The 16,734-nt window shown below is 55.3% G+C and overlaps 2 protein-coding genes across 3 annotated transcripts; both read right to left on the reverse strand.

The window, feature by feature from the left end:
* Positions 1-4,446: 4,446 nt before the first annotated feature.
* LOC310888906 (adenosine 5'-monophosphoramidase HINT1-like) lies at positions 4,447-12,579 on the reverse strand. Of its 2 annotated transcripts, XM_083852547.1 has the most exons (3): positions 7,826-8,326; positions 6,279-6,384; positions 4,447-5,575 (listed from the first exon to the last, which is right to left on the reverse strand). In XM_083852547.1, exons 1-3 carry the CDS (start codon positions 7,966-7,968, stop codon positions 5,321-5,323), a joined length of 504 nt encoding a protein of 167 aa, XP_083708673.1. In that variant the 5' UTR covers positions 7,969-8,326; the 3' UTR covers positions 4,447-5,320. The 2 variants fall into 2 exon arrangements, 1 of the variants encoding a protein (XP_083708673.1); XR_014576247.1 differs by lacking the exon at positions 7,826-8,326 and adding an exon at positions 12,414-12,579 and having other exon boundaries at positions 4,447-6,384.
* A 290-nt stretch (positions 12,580-12,869) lies between these two features.
* LOC310888907 (adenosine 5'-monophosphoramidase HINT1-like) lies at positions 12,870-16,415 on the reverse strand. The gene is made up of 3 exons (XM_083852548.1): positions 16,229-16,415; positions 14,702-14,807; positions 12,870-13,998 (listed from the first exon to the last, which is right to left on the reverse strand). The coding sequence occupies exons 1-3, from the start codon at positions 16,369-16,371 to the stop codon at positions 13,744-13,746; spliced, it is 504 nt and encodes a 167-aa protein (XP_083708674.1). The 5' UTR covers positions 16,372-16,415; the 3' UTR covers positions 12,870-13,743.
* Between the last annotated feature and the right edge of the window lie 319 nt (positions 16,416-16,734).

Genomic DNA, 16,734 nt, shown 5'->3' on the forward strand with positions numbered 1-16,734 from the left:
CGTTGCTCAAAGCCCCATCCAACCTGGCCTTAAACACTTCCAGGGACGGGGCATCCGCCACTTCTCCTGGCAACCCGTTCCAGTGCCTCACCCCCCTCTCAGGAAAGAATCTCTTCCAACTATCCAGTCTAAGTCTACCCTCTTTGAGTTTAAAACCATTACTCCTTGCCCTATCGCTCCTCTCCCTGACAAAGAGTCCCTCCCCAGCTTTCCTGTAGGGCCCCCCCTTTGGGTACTGGAAGGCCCCTCCAAGGTCTCCCCGGAGCCTTCTCTTCTCTCTCCAGGCTGAACCACCCCAACTCCCTCAGCCTGCCTTCCTGGGAGAGGTGCCCCAGCCCCCTGGTCATCTTCGTGGCCCTCCTCTGGACGCGTTCTAGTACGTCCCCGTCCTTCTTGTGCTGGGGGCCCCAGAGCTGAACACAGTACTTACTCTAGGTGGGGCCTCACAAGAGCACAGCAGCAGAGAGGGAGAATCACCTCCCTCGACTTGCCGGCCGCCCTCCTTTTGATGCGGCCCAGGATACGGGTGGCTTTCCGGGCTGCAAGCGTCCATTGCATTGCCGGCTCCGGTTGACGAGCTTCTCATCAACCAACGCCCCCAGGCCCTTCTCCTCAGAGCTGCTCTCCATCCATTCTCCGCCCAGCCTGGATTCGTGCTTAGGATTGCCCCGGACCAAATGCGGGACCTCGCGCTCGTAGCCCCAACTATTATTTATGACCCTATCAGCTCCACCCCAAACACGCTGGTGGCTTTTGGGCGCTGCTCCCCGCAGGCAGATCCCCGCTTTTGCCAGGGCAGGCCTTACCTTTTCAGAAGTTGCTCCACAACCTTCCCTGAGAGCCCCACTTCAACTGCTGGTGTTTCTAAGGGGGAAAGCTGCACCTCCCGCGCACGGGGTGGCGGGGAGGAATACAAAGCCTGTGCTCAGCCCTGGCACATCACAACTGGGTTTGTGCTCAGCTGGGGAGGAGGCTTCTGGAAAAATAGGCAGTGCCCCCCAAGGCTGCCCAAGCGTGGTCCGCGGTGCCCTGCAGCAGCCCCAGGGAGAGCGGAGCTCAAACTGGCCCGACACGGCGGCAGGGACGTGGCCGTCCCCACACGCGCGGTTCCTGCCTGAGTAGGCCACAGCGCTTCTGCCTCTCTGACAGGCTTGGAGGGTAACGACATCAGAATACGCTCGCTTTAGTTTGAGGTTCCAGGCGCTACTGCCATCGGGATGGCACACGGGGACGGGGCTGGGGCTGGGGGCAGGCAACCACAGGCAGCTTTAACATCTCAGTCCTCCCCGTCGGCCATCTCCCAGCTACCACGCGGGCCACTCAGTGCGACCAGACACCAATTCACCCAAGGCAACAAAAATATTTACAGAGCTACACCTCTCCTCGTAACTGTTTGTTGTTTACGGCTGAAACCAGTCCTGGGATAGGATATGCCACCTGGACTGAGCAAAGCCTTTGATATGGTCCCTCACCACATTCTTCTCTCTAAATTGGAGAGGTATGGATTTGAAGGATGGACTGCTGGGCGGATAAAGAATTGGTTGGCTGGTCGCAGCCAAAGGGTTGTGGTCAACGGCTCTATGTCTGGGTGGAGGCCGGTCACAAGCGGTGTCCCTCAGGGGTCGGCCTCGGGACCGGTGCTCTTCAACATCTTTAGCAATGACACAGACGACGGAATCGAGCAAGTTTGCAGATGACACCAAGCTGAGCGGTGCAGTCGATACAACAGAGGGAAGGGATGCCGTCCGGAGGGACCTGGACAGGCCGGAGAAGTGGGCCCATGAGAACCTAATGAGGTTCAACAAGGCCAAGTGCAAGGCGTTGACCTTGGGCTGGGGCAATCCCAGGTATTTCTATAGACTGGGAGAAGAAGAACTTGAGAGCAGCCCTGCGGAGAAGGACTTGGGGGTCCTGATGGACGAGAAGCTGGACACGAGCCAGCAGCGCACGCTTGCAGCCCGGAAGGCCAACTGTGTCCTGGGCTGCATTAACAAAGGGGTGGCCAGCAGGGAGAGGGAGGTGATTATCCCCCTCTACCCTGCTCTTGGGAGACCCCACCTGGAATACTGCGTGCAGGCCTGGGGCCCCCAGCACAAGAAGGATGTGGAGCTCTTGGAAAGGTCAGTCTCACCTCCGTCCCTGGAAAGGTGTTGGAACAGCTTGTTCTGGATGCCATCTCCAAGCCATTGGAAGAGAAGGAGGTTATGAGGAGTAGTCAGCATGGATTCACCAAGGGGAAATCGTGCTCGACCGACCTCGTTGCCTTCTATGATGGCATCACCAGCTGCGTTGATGGAGGGAGAGCAGTGGATGTCATCTACCTTGACTTTAGCAAGGCTTCCGATACTGTCTCCCACGACGTCCTGCTAGCAAAGCTGAGAAAGCGTGGGATAGACGAGTGGACGGTAAGGTGGGTTGAGACCTGGCTGACCGGCCGAGCTCAGAGGGTGGTGATCGGCGGCGCAGAGTCCGGCTGCAGCCCTGTGACTAGCGGTGTTCCCCAGGGGTCGGTGCTGGGTCCGGTCTTGTTCAACATCTTCATCGCCGACCTTGACGAGGGAATAGTGTCCAGCCTCAGCAAGTACGCCGATGATACAAAGCTGGGAGGAGTGGCCGACACGCCAGAAGGCTGTGCTGCCATTCAGCGAGACCTGGGCGGGCTGGAGAGCTGGGCAGGAAGAAGCCAAATGAAGTTTAACAAGAGCAAGCGTAGAGTCCTGCACCTGGGAAGGAACAACCGCGTGTATCAGTACAGGCTGGGGGATGACCTGCTGGAGAGGAGCGCTGCGGAGAAGGACCCGGGGGTCCTGGTGGACGACAGGTTGACCATGAGCCAGCGGCGTGCCCTGGTGGCCAAGAAGGCCAATGGGATCCTGGCGTGCGTTAAAAGGAGCGTGGCCAGCAGGTCAAGGGAGGTGATCCTCCCCCTCTACTCTGCCCTGGGCAGGCCTCGCCTGGAGTACCGTGTCCGGTTCTGGGCTCCCCAGTACAAAAAAGACAGGGATCTCTTGGAAAGAGTCCAGCGGAGGGCAACAAAGATGATACGGGGCCTGGAGCATCTCCCCTATGAGCAAAGACTGAGAGACCTGGGCCTGTTCAGCCTTGAGAAGAGAAGACTGAGAGGGGATCTTATCAATGATTACAAATATCTTAAGTGTGGGAGACAGTGGGACTTGGCCACCCTCTTTTCAGTGGTTTGTGGGGATAGGACAAGGGGCAACGGCCAAAAACTGGAGCACAGGAAGTTCCGCACCAACATGCGAAAGAACTTCTTCACGGTGAGGGTGACGGAGCGCTGGAACAGGCTGCCCTGGGAGGTTGTGGAGTCTCCTTCTCCGGAGATATTCAAGGCCCGTCTGGACGCCTACCTGGGCAGCCTGCTCTAGGGAACCTGCTCTGGCAGGGGGGTTGGACCCGACGATCTCTTGAGGTCCCTTCCAACCCCTACGAATCCGTATATACAGGAGTAAAAATACACGTGTTGATAGCGATAGGACAAGGGGGAATGGTTTTAAACTAAGACAGGGGAGATTTAGCTTAGATATTAGGAGAAAGTTTTTCACTCAGAGGGTGGTGAGGCACTGGAACGGGTTGCCCAGAGAGGTTCTGGATGCCCCATCCCTGGAGGCATTCAAGGCCAGGCTGGACGCGGCTCTGGGCAGCCTGCTCTAGTGGTTGGCAACGCTGCCCAGAGCAGGGGGGTTGAAACTAGATGATCTTTAAGGTGCTTTTCAACCCAGGCCATTCTATGGTTCTATGATATGCTCTTTGAAAGCGTACAGGCTAAAGGAAGGGTCAAATTGGTGCCTCGGGGGCAAATTTCTTCGCCTTCTACGGTTGTCTAACAGTGCCTATTAAGCAAAGAGATTACCAATCGTCTTCCTCCTCTACTTTCTCAGGAATTAAACACCTTTTGTGAAAGACTACAAGCGCTGATAGCATTAGCTAGACCGACTGGGGAACAGTTGAACACGTAAATACTTACTCAAGGTCCATTTGCACAGGTTTCTTTGAGCAGTTCCATGGGCTCTTCTACGTCAACAAAACAGACCAATGAAAGAGACCAAGGACAAATACAGAAACAGAACAGTTGATCAAGTGCCAATTTAAGAAGCTTTCCCTGAAAGGGCAACAGCATCTCCACCTCCACCCACCCCACCCCTCCCCTCCCTTCCCTTCCCCTCCCCTCCCCCCCCCCAAGTAGTTGACTTCCACAACTATTTTCATCTGACCCCGCAAACGGCAAATTCTATATTACTTCGAGTAGAACAAGGGCTGTTTCTTGTTTCGGTTTGGTTTTTATCATTCAGCTTCTTCAAAAGACTTTAGTCATTCACAGCTGCAATCGTTAACCCCGCAAACAGATCCAGTAACAAAGATCATTCCTCCTGCTAAGGAATCGAGTTTCTTTGTGAGGAACGGAGTCACAAAAATCATTTCATTAGCAAGTTTCAAACACTAAAAATATTTAATAGCATTTTAACGCTCCCACGCTCCAGTAAGCCTTGAACGTAACCGCAATTAAACAAGGAGCACAGCAAAGCCAGAGGTCTAACAAAGCACGAGAGGTGATCGCATTTAAACGCCTTATGGTGCCTTTAGCTAATCCTTCTTCTAGTTCCTGAACAACGGACTTCGTTTAGAAAAAAAGAAGACTCTAAAAATACATACAAAAAAATAAAGGGAACGGCAGCCGAGTCTTGAACGTTCAGAAGCCGACTCAAGCATCCCAGAGCCTTCTACGCTTTGAAAAGCGTCTGTGGGAGAAATTACTTCTCGAAGTTGCGAAACCCACGACTGAAATGAAAGCGGTAGCAAAACTCCTACGGTAGTCAAGAACAGGCTGACAAGCACCTGTCAGAAATCACACCGGGTAGAGTTTATTCTGCCTCCTCGGGACAGGGGCAGACAACAGACGATGCCTGGAAGCTTTCTTCCAACCTTATTCTTCTCTGGTTCTACATCTGCCAGTCCTCGATGCGGCTGTTTCGCAATAAAAGCACGCCCTTTTATTTGGGAGCAGGGGGAAGATAACAAGGCCTCAAACACACAGCACATCCTAGATCGTCTTAGGGAGATGGAGACCCACAGGACCGCCGAGCGCTTCTATCTTCGCGTTTCAAATGACTGGGCAAACCACCATCTACACGACACTGTCAACAGACCGAAACATTCTTTTAACTTGCAGAACTATTTCCATCGGCAAGACACACAAGACAGAGGTCATATCCCCATGCTCCATCTTTATTGTGCAAGTGCTGCTCAAAGCTCTTTATTACCCTCCATAGACAGCCGTCCAGGAAAAAAAAAAAAAAAAAAATCATACATCAACAGGGGCTAGATTGACGGGCAACATATGAAACCTACTCGGCGGCGACCCGTACGCGTGCAGTGACGCCTGCGGTGCAAAAACCTTAGCCAGGAGGCCGGCCCAACTGACCGCCACCCAGAATACGTAGATGTACACGACAGCCCGAAGGGCCCGAGGGTGGGCATTCACAGCCATCCGGAATCCATTGGTCAGGTCCAGGTTAGCAGCACACTTCTTGCCAACAACCATTACACGCCCAAGAAGCTGGAAAAAGGAAATAACGTTACCTAACATAACGTGCCACGACGCACAGAACGAACGCGAGCGGAGAACCATCCACAGAACACGGTTAGCTAATCCTTCACGATTCAACCGCTGCTCTTTGAATTACCCTCTAGACAGGAACAGACTACAAAACAGTCACAGAAGCTAAATTTGTCTCGGGGGTTAAAGCCCCCGTCATAGCTTCGGGCAACGTAAGCCGTTCTGGCGGAAAATAAAAGCTTCACGGTGCCTTTTCTTTTGCGTGGCCTCACAAAGCCTTGGAACTTGACTTGCATAGCTAACAGCGAAACAAACACCCAGCGCCGCTCAACCAGCTTTCCCTTTCCTCGCCTCTGACCTGCCCAAACCCCAAGCCCTCTTCTGCATAGTCAAAGTACCACCGCCGCTGTCTGGAAACCGTGAAAACGGGCATCAGACCGTACTTCGGAACAACACTGCTTTTTGCACTACAAGCGCGTAGCCGGAGACCAGCATCGCTTTATATCGCCGCTCTTAGTCAAAAAGCTCAACTCCATTACAAGCTAGAGGCAAAAGACTACAGCATCGGAAAACCCAAAATAGCCTACTGTGCGCCCCTCCGCAACATCCAGAGGAAAAGAGGGGACGGGAAAGAGTCTAGGAAGTTACAAACTAGTTACAGGTACAGCCAGCCTAGCGAAAAGAAAGCTCCCACAGTACTCACGGGTCCGCCAGAATCTTCTGCTTCACATAACCGGACAACTGCCTTCTCAGGAAGGACTAGGAAAAAACACTGGAGCCTGAGGCGAACTATCACGGAACGCAAGGCGCTGGAGGAAGAGTAAACAGTTACAACGCAGTCAGCTTCAGAGAAAGGCAACAGCTTAAGCAAATCACTATGCCCCACCGAACTCGTCCTACCGAAGCAGATTATCAGGTACCCCAAACGCGCACGACAAAACAGCGATTCTTCTTAAGCGATCTTTGAATAGGCAAAGTTCTCTACCTTCTACACGCAAAACACACAAGCGGCAAACAATTGCTAACTGTCCTTCAGTTATGTCCAAATATTGCCTCGGCCAGAGGTAGGAAGGCATCTTCAAAGAACCCGGAGTAATCCGGCTGAGGCTGTATAAACTCTCCGTCCTCGATAACGCCACGTACTCAGGGGAAAGAACATTCCAAGTTAGCCCGTTACGGCCGGCTCTACGTCAGACACCTCCAGACCGAGGCCAAGGTATCACCTGCGAAACACGAATACCACCGATCTGTAGGAAACCATCGACTCGCAACTAATTGCGAGGGAACTCCCCAAATCACCAGCAGACCGAAACTGCATACGGCACCAGAAGCAGGATCCAGCACGCAAGGTGACGGGGGCAACGAGACAGCCGAGTACTTCAGATTAGCGACTTCCGGCAGTTTTATTTATTTTAGATGCGACTGAAACAGCGCCGATAAGACTCGATTCCACAGATGCTTTGCACTTCTTACTCACCATCGCCTTTCACTGCGCGACAATCGAGAATTACGAGCCTTCCTCACACTTCTCCCCCCTATAACATCGCTCAACTGTGAAACAGGCCTTCGGTACAGCGAGCTAAGCAAATTCAAGACCATTCGCTATAGCCAACTACACTCCAAAAGCAGTTCTAAGTTCCCCCCCTGCCTCAAGTGAGGACCAGCAGCCTGCGGGATTGACTGGCTTCTAGATGTTTAAGAAAGCTAGGAAAAGCTGCAATTCTTCCCTTTCACAAGCCACTTTGGAGAGAGCGTGCGCTCGCGTGCGCGGTGGGGGTGGTGCCATAACCAAAGCCTAGCACGGCCGAGCCGGGGCGTCTCTAGAACGCTGTCACGAGGCGCATCAAGACCTGCGTTTCTGCTACGCAGAAATGACTGATTACGGTCACTACTGCGATGCTCGCTGCCTATACGCAGGCAGTCCGAACCCCCAAGGAGACCGACTGCGCCGGCGACCCAGTACGCGCCGTGGCACCCCGGGGGCAGGCGGGACGCGCACCGAAGAAGCGCGGGGTTTTAGAGGCGCTGCAGTAGAGAGCGCCACGAGCCGGAGAGACCCCGACCGACCGACCGACCGACCGTCCGTCCGTCCGTCCCTCCCTGCCTCCCTCCCTCCCTCCCTCCCGCAGCAAGGCCACCACCCGCCCTGCCGCACTCCCGGGACCCGCGACGGGCCCTCGTTTCAGAGGGCCTGCGAGCGGCCGAGGGAAGGAAGGAAAGAGAAGACTCGCACGACGACGCCGCGGCTACCTCCTCGCCCACGACCGCTCATCCTCACGGAGAACGTTGGCGGGGACCTCCTTGCCCTTGCAGGCGACCTCTCCGAAAGCGGCTGCAGCGGCAGCGCCGCCGCCGGGCCAGGCGGCCTGCGCCCTAACGATCCCGTCGGCCATGACGGCGCCCGCTCGGTACAACGCCCCCTCCCTTCCCGCACTCGGCCCGGCCCTCCGCGGCGCTCATTGGGCCGACAGATCGCCGCCGACCGCTCCCGCGCCTCGATTGGCTGCCTCGCCTGCCCTCTTCCCTTGTCCCCGCCCTCTCGGCGGCTCCGCTCCCGCCGACCCGGTGCTTATCGGCGCTCAGGGAGGTCGCGTGCCCTCGGGGCGCGGAGGGATCCGACCGGGAGGGAGGAAGTGGGCGCCCGAAAACGGGCTGGGCGGCTCCGCGGAGGGAAGCCGGGCCCTGCACGGCTGGGAAACGAGCTCCACAGAACGGTTGCTCCGATCATAGAATCATAGCATGGCTTGGCTTGGCAGGGACCTTACTTAAAGATCACCTAATTCCAACCCCCCCGCCCTGGGCAGGGACACCTTCCACTAGACCACGTTGCTCAAAGCCCCATCCAACCTGGCCTTAAACACTTCCAGGGACGGGGCATCCGCCACTTCTCCTGGCAACCCGTTCCAGTGCCTCACCCCCCTCTCAGGAAAGAATCTCTTCCAACTATCCAGTCTAAGTCTACCCTCTTTGAGTTTAAAACCATTACTCCTTGCCCTATCGCTCCTCTCCCTGACAAAGAGTCCCTCCCCAGCTTTCCTGTAGGGCCCCCCCTTTGGGTACTGGAAGGCCCCTCCAAGGTCTCCCCGGAGCCTTCTCTTCTCTCTCCAGGCTGAACCACCCCAACTCCCTCAGCCTGCCTTCCTGGGAGAGGTGCCCCAGCCCCCTGGTCATCTTCGTGGCCCTCCTCTGGACGCGTTCTAGTACGTCCCCGTCCTTCTTGTGCTGGGGGCCCCAGAGCTGAACACAGTACTTACTCTAGGTGGGGCCTCACAAGAGCACAGCAGCAGAGAGGGAGAATCACCTCCCTCGACTTGCCGGCCGCCCTCCTTTTGATGCGGCCCAGGATACGGGTGGCTTTCCGGGCTGCAAGCGTCCATTGCATTGCCGGCTCCGGTTGACGAGCTTCTCATCAACCAACGCCCCCAGGCCCTTCTCCTCAGAGCTGCTCTCCATCCATTCTCCGCCCAGCCTGGATTCGTGCTTAGGATTGCCCCGGACCAAATGCGGGACCTCGCGCTCGTAGCCCCAACTATTATTTATGACCCTATCAGCTCCACCCCAAACACGCTGGTGGCTTTTGGGCGCTGCTCCCCGCAGGCAGATCCCCGCTTTTGCCAGGGCAGGCCTTACCTTTTCAGAAGTTGCTCCACAACCTTCCCTGAGAGCCCCACTTCAACTGCTGGTGTTTCTAAGGGGGAAAGCTGCACCTCCCGCGCACGGGGTGGCGGGGAGGAATACAAAGCCTGTGCTCAGCCCTGGCACATCACAACTGGGTTTGTGCTCAGCTGGGGAGGAGGCTTCTGGAAAAATAGGCAGTGCCCCCCAAGGCTGCCCAAGCGTGGTCCGCGGTGCCCTGCAGCAGCCCCAGGGAGAGCGGAGCTCAAACTGGCCCGACACGGCGGCAGGGACGTGGCCGTCCCCACACGCGCGGTTCCTGCCTGAGTAGGCCACAGCGCTTCTGCCTCTCTGACAGGCTTGGAGGGTAACGACATCAGAATACGCTCGCTTTAGTTTGAGGTTCCAGGCGCTACTGCCATCGGGATGGCACACGGGGACGGGGCTGGGGCTGGGGCTGGGGGCAGGCAACCACAGGCAGCTTTAACATCTCAGTCCTCCCCGTCGGCCATCTCCCAGCTACCACGCGGGCCACTCAGTGCGACCAGACACCAATTCACCCAAGGCAACAAAAATATTTACAGAGCTACACCTCTCCTCGTAACTGTTTGTTGTTTACGGCTGAAACCACTCCTGGGATAGGATATGCCACCTGGACTGAGCAAAGCCTTTGATACGGTCCCTCACCACATTCTTCTCTCTAAATTGGAGAGGTATGGATTTGAAGGATGGACTGCTGGGCGGATAAAGAATTGGTTGGCTGGTCGCAGCCAAAGGGTTGTGGTCAACGGCTCTATGTCTGGGTGGAGGCCGGTCACAAGCGGTGTCCCTCAGGGGTCGGCCTCGGGACCGGTGCTCTTCAACATCTTTAGCAATGACACAGACGACGGAATCGAGCAAGTTTGCAGATGACACCAAGCTGAGCGGTGCAGTCGATACAACAGAGGGAAGGGATGCCGTCCGGAGGGACCTGGACAGGCCGGAGAAGTGGGCCCATGAGAACCTAATGAGGTTCAACAAGGCCAAGTGCAAGGCGTTGACCTTGGGCTGGGGCAATCCCAGGTATTTCTATAGACTGGGAGAAGAAGAACTTGAGAGCAGCCCTGCGGAGAAGGACTTGGGGGTCCTGATGGACGAGAAGCTGGACACGAGCCAGCAGCGCGCGCTTGCAGCCCGGAAGGCCAACTGTGTCCTGGGCTGCATTAACAAAGGGGTGGCCAGCAGGGAGAGGGAGGTGATTATCCCCCTCTACCCTGCTCTTGGGAGACCCCACCTGGAATACTGCGTGCAGGCCTGGGGCCCCCAGCACAAGAAGGATGTGGAGCTCTTGGAAAGGTCAGTCTCACCTCCGTCCCTGGAAAGGTGTTGGAACAGCTGGAAAGGTGTTGGAACAGCTTGTTCTGGATGCCATCTCCAAGCCATTGGAAGAGAAGGAGGTTATGAGGAGTAGTCAGCATGGATTCACCAAGGGGAAATCGTGCTCGACCGACCTCGTTGCCTTCTATGATGGCATCACCAGCTGCGTTGATGGAGGGAGAGCAGTGGATGTCATCTACCTTGACTTTAGCAAGGCTTCCGATACTGTCTCCCACGACGTCCTGCTAGCAAAGCTGAGAAAGCGTGGGATAGACGAGTGGACGGTAAGGTGGGTTGAGACCTGGCTGACCGGCCGAGCTCAGAGGGTGGTGATCGGCGGCGCAGAGTCCGGCTGCAGCCCTGTGACTAGCGGTGTTCCCCAGGGGTCGGTGCTGGGTCCGGTCTTGTTCAACATCTTCATCGCCGACCTTGACGAGGGAATAGTGTCCAGCCTCAGCAAGTACGCCGATGATACAAAGCTGGGAGGAGTGGCCGACACGCCAGAAGGCTGTGCTGCCATTCAGCGAGACCTGGGCGGGCTGGAGAGCTGGGCAGGAAGAAGCCAAATGAAGTTTAACAAGAGCAAGCGTAGAGTCCTGCACCTGGGAAGGAACAACCGCGTGTATCAGTACAGGCTGGGGGATGACCTGCTGGAGAGGAGCGCTGCGGAGAAGGACCCGGGGGTCCTGGTGGACGACAGGTTGACCATGAGCCAGCGGCGTGCCCTGGTGGCCAAGAAGGCCAACGGGATCCTGGCGTGCGTTAAAAGGAGCGTGGCCAGCAGGTCAAGGGAGGTGATCCTCCCCCTCTACTCTGCCCTGGGCAGGCCTCGCCTGGAGTACCGTGTCCGGTTCCGGGCTCCCCAGTACAAAAAGAGAGACAGGGATCTCCTGGAAAGAGTCCAGCGGAGGGCAACAAAGATGATACGGGGCCTGGAGCATCTCCCCTATGAGCAAAGACTGAGAGACCTGGGCCTGTTCAGCCTTGAGAAGAGAAGACTGAGAGGGGATCTTATCAATGATTACAAATATCTTAAGTGTGGGAGACAGTGGGACTTGGCCACCCTCTTTTCAGTGGTTTGTGGGGATAGGACAAGGGGCAACGGCCAAAAACTGGAGCACAGGAAGTTCCGCACCAACATGCGAAAGAACTTCTTCACGGTGAGGGTGACGGAGCGCTGGAACAGGCTGCCCGGGGAGGTTGTGGAGTCTCCTTCTCCGGAGATATTCAAGGCCCGTCTGGACGCCTACCTGGGCAGCCTGCTCTAGGGAACCTGCTCTGGCAGGGGGGTTGGACCCGACGATCTCTTGAGGTCCCTTCCAACCCCTACGAATCCGTATATACAGGAGTAAAAATACACGTGTTGATAGCGATAGGACAAGGGGGAATGGTTTTAAACTAAGACAGGGGAGATTTAGCTTAGATATTAGGAGAAAGTTTTTCACTCAGAGGGTGGTGAGGCACTGGAACGGGTTGCCCAGAGAGGTTCTGGATGCCCCATCCCTGGAGGCATTCAAGGCCAGGCTGGACGCGGCTCTGGGCAGCCTGCTCTAGCGGTTGGCAACGCTGCCCAGAGCAGGGGGGTTGAAACTAGATGATCTTTAAGGTGCTTTTCAACCCAGGCCATTCTATGGTTCTATGATATGCTCTTTGAAAGCGTACAGGCTAAAGGAAGGGTCAAATTGGTGCCTCGGGGGCAAATTTCTTCGCCTTCTACGGTTGTCTAACAGTGCCTATTAAGCAAAGAGATTACCAATCGTCTTCCTCCTCTACTTTCTCAGGAATTAAACACCTTTTGTGAAAGACTACAAGCGCTGATAGCATTAGCTAGACCGACTGGGGAACAGTTGAACACGTAAATACTTACTCAAGGTCCATTTGCACAGGTTTCTTTGAGCAGTTCCATCTTCTACGTCAACAAAACAGACCAATGAAAGAGACCAAGGACAAATACAGAAACAGAACAGTTGATCAAGTGCCAATTTAAGAAGCTTTCCCTGAAAGGGCAACAGCATCTCCACCTCCACCCACCCCACCCCTCCCCTCCCTTCCCTTCCCCTCCCCTCCCCCCCCCCCAAGTAGTTGACTTCCACAACTATTTTCATCTGACCCCGCAAACGGCAAATTCTATATTACTTCGAGTAGAACAAGGGCTGTTTCTTGTTTCGGTTTGGTTTTTATCATTCAGCTTCTTCAAAAGACTTTAGTCATTCACAGCTGCAATCGTTAACCCCGCAAACAGATCCAGTAACAAAGATCATTCCTCCTGCTAAGGAATCGAGTTTCTTTGTGAGGAACGGAGTCACAAAAATCATTTCATTAGCAAGTTTCAAACACTAAAAATATTTAATAGCATTTTAACGCTCCCACGCTCCAGTAAGCCTTGAACGTAACCGCAATTAAACAAGGAGCACAGCAAAGCCAGAGGTCTAACAAAGCACGAGAGGTGATCGCATTTAAACGCCTTATGGTGCCTTTAGCTAATCCTTCTTCTAGTTCCTGAACAACGGACTTCGTTTAGAAAAAAAGAAGACTCTAAAAATACATACAAAAAAATAAAGGGAACGGCAGCCGAGTCTTGAACGTTCAGAAGCCGACTCAAGCATCCCAGAGCCTTCTACGCTTTGAAAAGCGTCTGTGGGAGAAATTACTTCTCGAAGTTGCGAAACCCACGACTGAAATGAAAGCGGTAGCAAAACTCCTACGGTAGTCAAGAACAGGCTGACAAGCACCTGTCAGAAATCACACCGGGTAGAGTTTATTCTGCCTCCTCGGGACAGGGGCAGACAACAGACGATGCCTGGAAGCTTTCTTCCAACCTTATTCTTCTCTGGTTCTACATCTGCCAGTCCTCGATGCGGCTGTTTCGCAATAAAAGCACGCCCTTTTATTTGGGAGCAGGGGGAAGATAGCAAGGCCTCAAACACACAGCACATCCTAGATCGTCTTAGGGAGATGGAGACCCACAGGACCGCCGAGCGCTTCTATCTTCGCGTTTCAAATGACTGGGCAAACCACCATCTACACGACACTGTCAACAGACCGAAACATTCTTTTAACTTGCAGAACTATTTCCATCGGCAAGACACACAAGACAGAGGTCATATCCCCATGCTCCATCTTTATTGTGCAAGTGCTGCTCAAAGCTCTTTATTACCCTCCATAGACAGCCGTCCAGGAAAAAAAAAAAAAAAAAATCATACATCAACAGGGGCTAGATTGACGGGCAACATATGAAACCTACTCGGCGGCGACCCGTACGCGTGCAGTGACGCCTGCGGTGCAAAAACCTTAGCCAGGAGGCCGGCCCAACTGACCGCCACCCAGAATACGTAGATGTACACGACAGCCCGAAGGGCCCGAGGGTGGGCATTCACAGCCATCCGGAATCCATTGGTCAGGTCCAGGTTAGCAGCACACTTCTTGCCAACAACCATTACACGCCCAAGAAGCTGGAAAAAGGAAATAACGTTACCTAACATAACGTGCCACGACGCACAGAACGAACGCGAGCGGAGAACCATCCACAGAACACGGTTAGCTAATCCTTCACGATTCAACCGCTGCTCTTTGAATTACCCTCTAGACGGGAACAGACTACAAAACAGTCACAGAAGCTAAATTTGTCTCGGGGGTTAAAGCCCCCGTCATAGCTTCGGGCAACGTAAGCCGCTCTGGCGGAAAATAAAAGCTTCACGGTGCCTTTTCTTTTGCGTGGCCTCACAAAGCCTTGGAACTTGACTTGCATAGCTAACAGCGAAACAAACACCCAGCGCCGCTCAACCAGCTTTCCCTTTCCTCGCCTCTGACCTGCCCAAACCCCAAGCCCTCTTCTGCATAGTCAAAGTACCACCGCCGCTGTCTGGAAACCGTGAAAACGGGCATCAGACCGTACTTCGGAACAACACTGCTTTTTGCACTACAAGCGCGTAGCCGGAGACCAGCATCGCTTTATATCGCCGCTCTTAGTCAAAAAGCTCAACTCCATTACAAGCTAGAGGCAAAAGACTACAGCATCGGAAAACCCAAAATAGCCTACTGTGCGCCCCTCCGCAACATCCAGAGGAAAAGAGGGGACGGGAAAGAGTCTAGGAAGTTACAAACTAGTTACAGGTACAGCCAGCCTAGCGAAAAGAAAGCTCCCACAGTACTCACGGGTCCGCCAGAATCTTCTGCTTCACATAACCGGACAACTGCCTTCTCAGGAAGGACTAGGAAAAAACACTGGAGCCTGAGGCGAACTATCACGGAACGCAAGGCGCTGGAGGAAGAGTAAACAGTTACAACGCAGTCAGCTTCAGAGAAAGGCAACAGCTTAAGCAAATCACTATGCCCCACCGAACTCGTCCTACCGAAGCAGATTATCAGGTACCCCAAACGCGCACGACAAAACAGCGATTCTTCTTAAGCGATCTTTGAATAGGCAAAGTTCTCTACCTTCTACACGCAAAACACACAAGCGGCAAACAATTGCTAACTGTCCTTCAGTTATGTCCAAATATTGCCTCGGCCAGAGGTAGGAAGGCATCTTCAAAGAACCCGGAGTAATCCGGCTGAGGCTGTATAAACTCTCCGTCCTCGATAACGCCACGTACTCAGGGGAAAGAACATTCCAAGTTAGCCCGTTACGGCCGGCTCTACGTCAGACACCTCCAGACCGAGGCCAAGGTATCACCTGCGAAACACGAATACCACCGATCTGTAGGAAACCATCGACTCGCAACTAATTGCGAGGGAACTCCCCAAATCACCAGCAGACCGAAACTGCATACGGCACCAGAAGCAGGATCCAGCACGCAAGGTGACGGGGGCAACGAGACAGCCGAGTACTTCAGATTAGCGACTTCCGGCAGTTTTATTTATTTTAGATGCGACTGAAACAGCGCCGATAAGACTCGATTCCACAGATGCTTTGCACTTCTTACTCACCATCGCCTTTCACTGCGCGACAATCGAGAATTACGAGCCTTCCTCACACTTCTCCCCCCTATAACATCGCTCAACTGTGAAACAGGCCTTCGGTACAGTGAGCTAAGCAAATTCAAGACCATTCGCTATAGCCAACTACACTCCAAAAGCAGTTCTAAGTTCCCCCCCCGCCTCAAGTGAGGACCAGCAGCCTGCGGGATTGACTGGCTTCTAGATGTTTAAGAAAGCTAGGAAAAGCTGCAATTCTTCCCTTTCACAAGCCACTTTGGAGAGAGCGTGCGCTCGCGTGCGCGGTGGGGGTGGTGCCATAACCAAAGCCTAGCACGGCCGAGCCGGGGCGTCTCTAGAACGCTGTCACGAGGCGCATCAAGACCTGCGTTTCTGCTACGCAGAAATGACTGATTACGGTCACTACTGCGATGCTCGCTGCCTATACGCAGGCAGTCCGAACCCCCAAGGAGACCGACTGCGCCGGCGACCCAGTACGCGCCGTGGCACCCCGGGGGCAGGCGGGACGCGCACCGAAGAAGCGCGGGGTTTTAGAGGCGCTGCAGTAGAGAGCGCCACGAGCCGGAGAGACCCCGACCGACCGACCGACCGTCCGTCCGTCCGTCCGTCCCTCCCTCCCGCAGCAAGGCCACCACCCGCCCTGCCGCACTCCCGGGACCCGCGACGGGCCCTCGTTTCAGAGGGCCTGCGAGCGGCCGAGGGAAGGAAGGAAAGAGAAGACTCGCACGACGACGCCGCGGCTACCTCCTCGCCCACGACCGCTCATCCTCACGGAGAACGTTGGCGGGGACCTCCTTGCCCTTGCAGGCGACCTCTCCGAAAGCGGCTGCAGCGGCAGCGCCGCCGCCGGGCCAGGCGGCCTGCGCCCTAACGATCCCGTCGGCCATGACGGCGCCCGCTCGGTACAACGCCCCCTCCCTTCCCGCACTCGGCCCGGCCCTCCGCGGCGCTCATTGGGCCGACAGATCGCCGCCGACCGCTCCCGCGCCTCGATTGGCTGCCTCGCCTGCCCTCTTCCCTTGTCCCCGCCCTCTCGGCGGCTCCGCTCCCGTCGACCCGGTGCTTATCGGCGCTCAGGGAGGTCGCGTGCCCTCGGGGCGCGGAGGGATCCGACCGGGAGGGAGGAAGTGGGCGCCCGAAAACGGGCTGGGCGGCTCCGCGGAGGGAAGCCGGGCCCTGCACGGCTGGGAAACGAGCTCCACAGAACGGTTGCTCCGATCATAGAATCATAGCATGGCTTGGCTTGGCAG

This window comes from Anser anser, assembly GCF_964211835.1.
Source record: "Anser anser genome assembly, contig: SUPER_W_unloc_3, whole genome shotgun sequence".
Lineage (NCBI taxonomy): Eukaryota > Metazoa > Chordata > Aves > Anseriformes > Anatidae > Anser > Anser anser.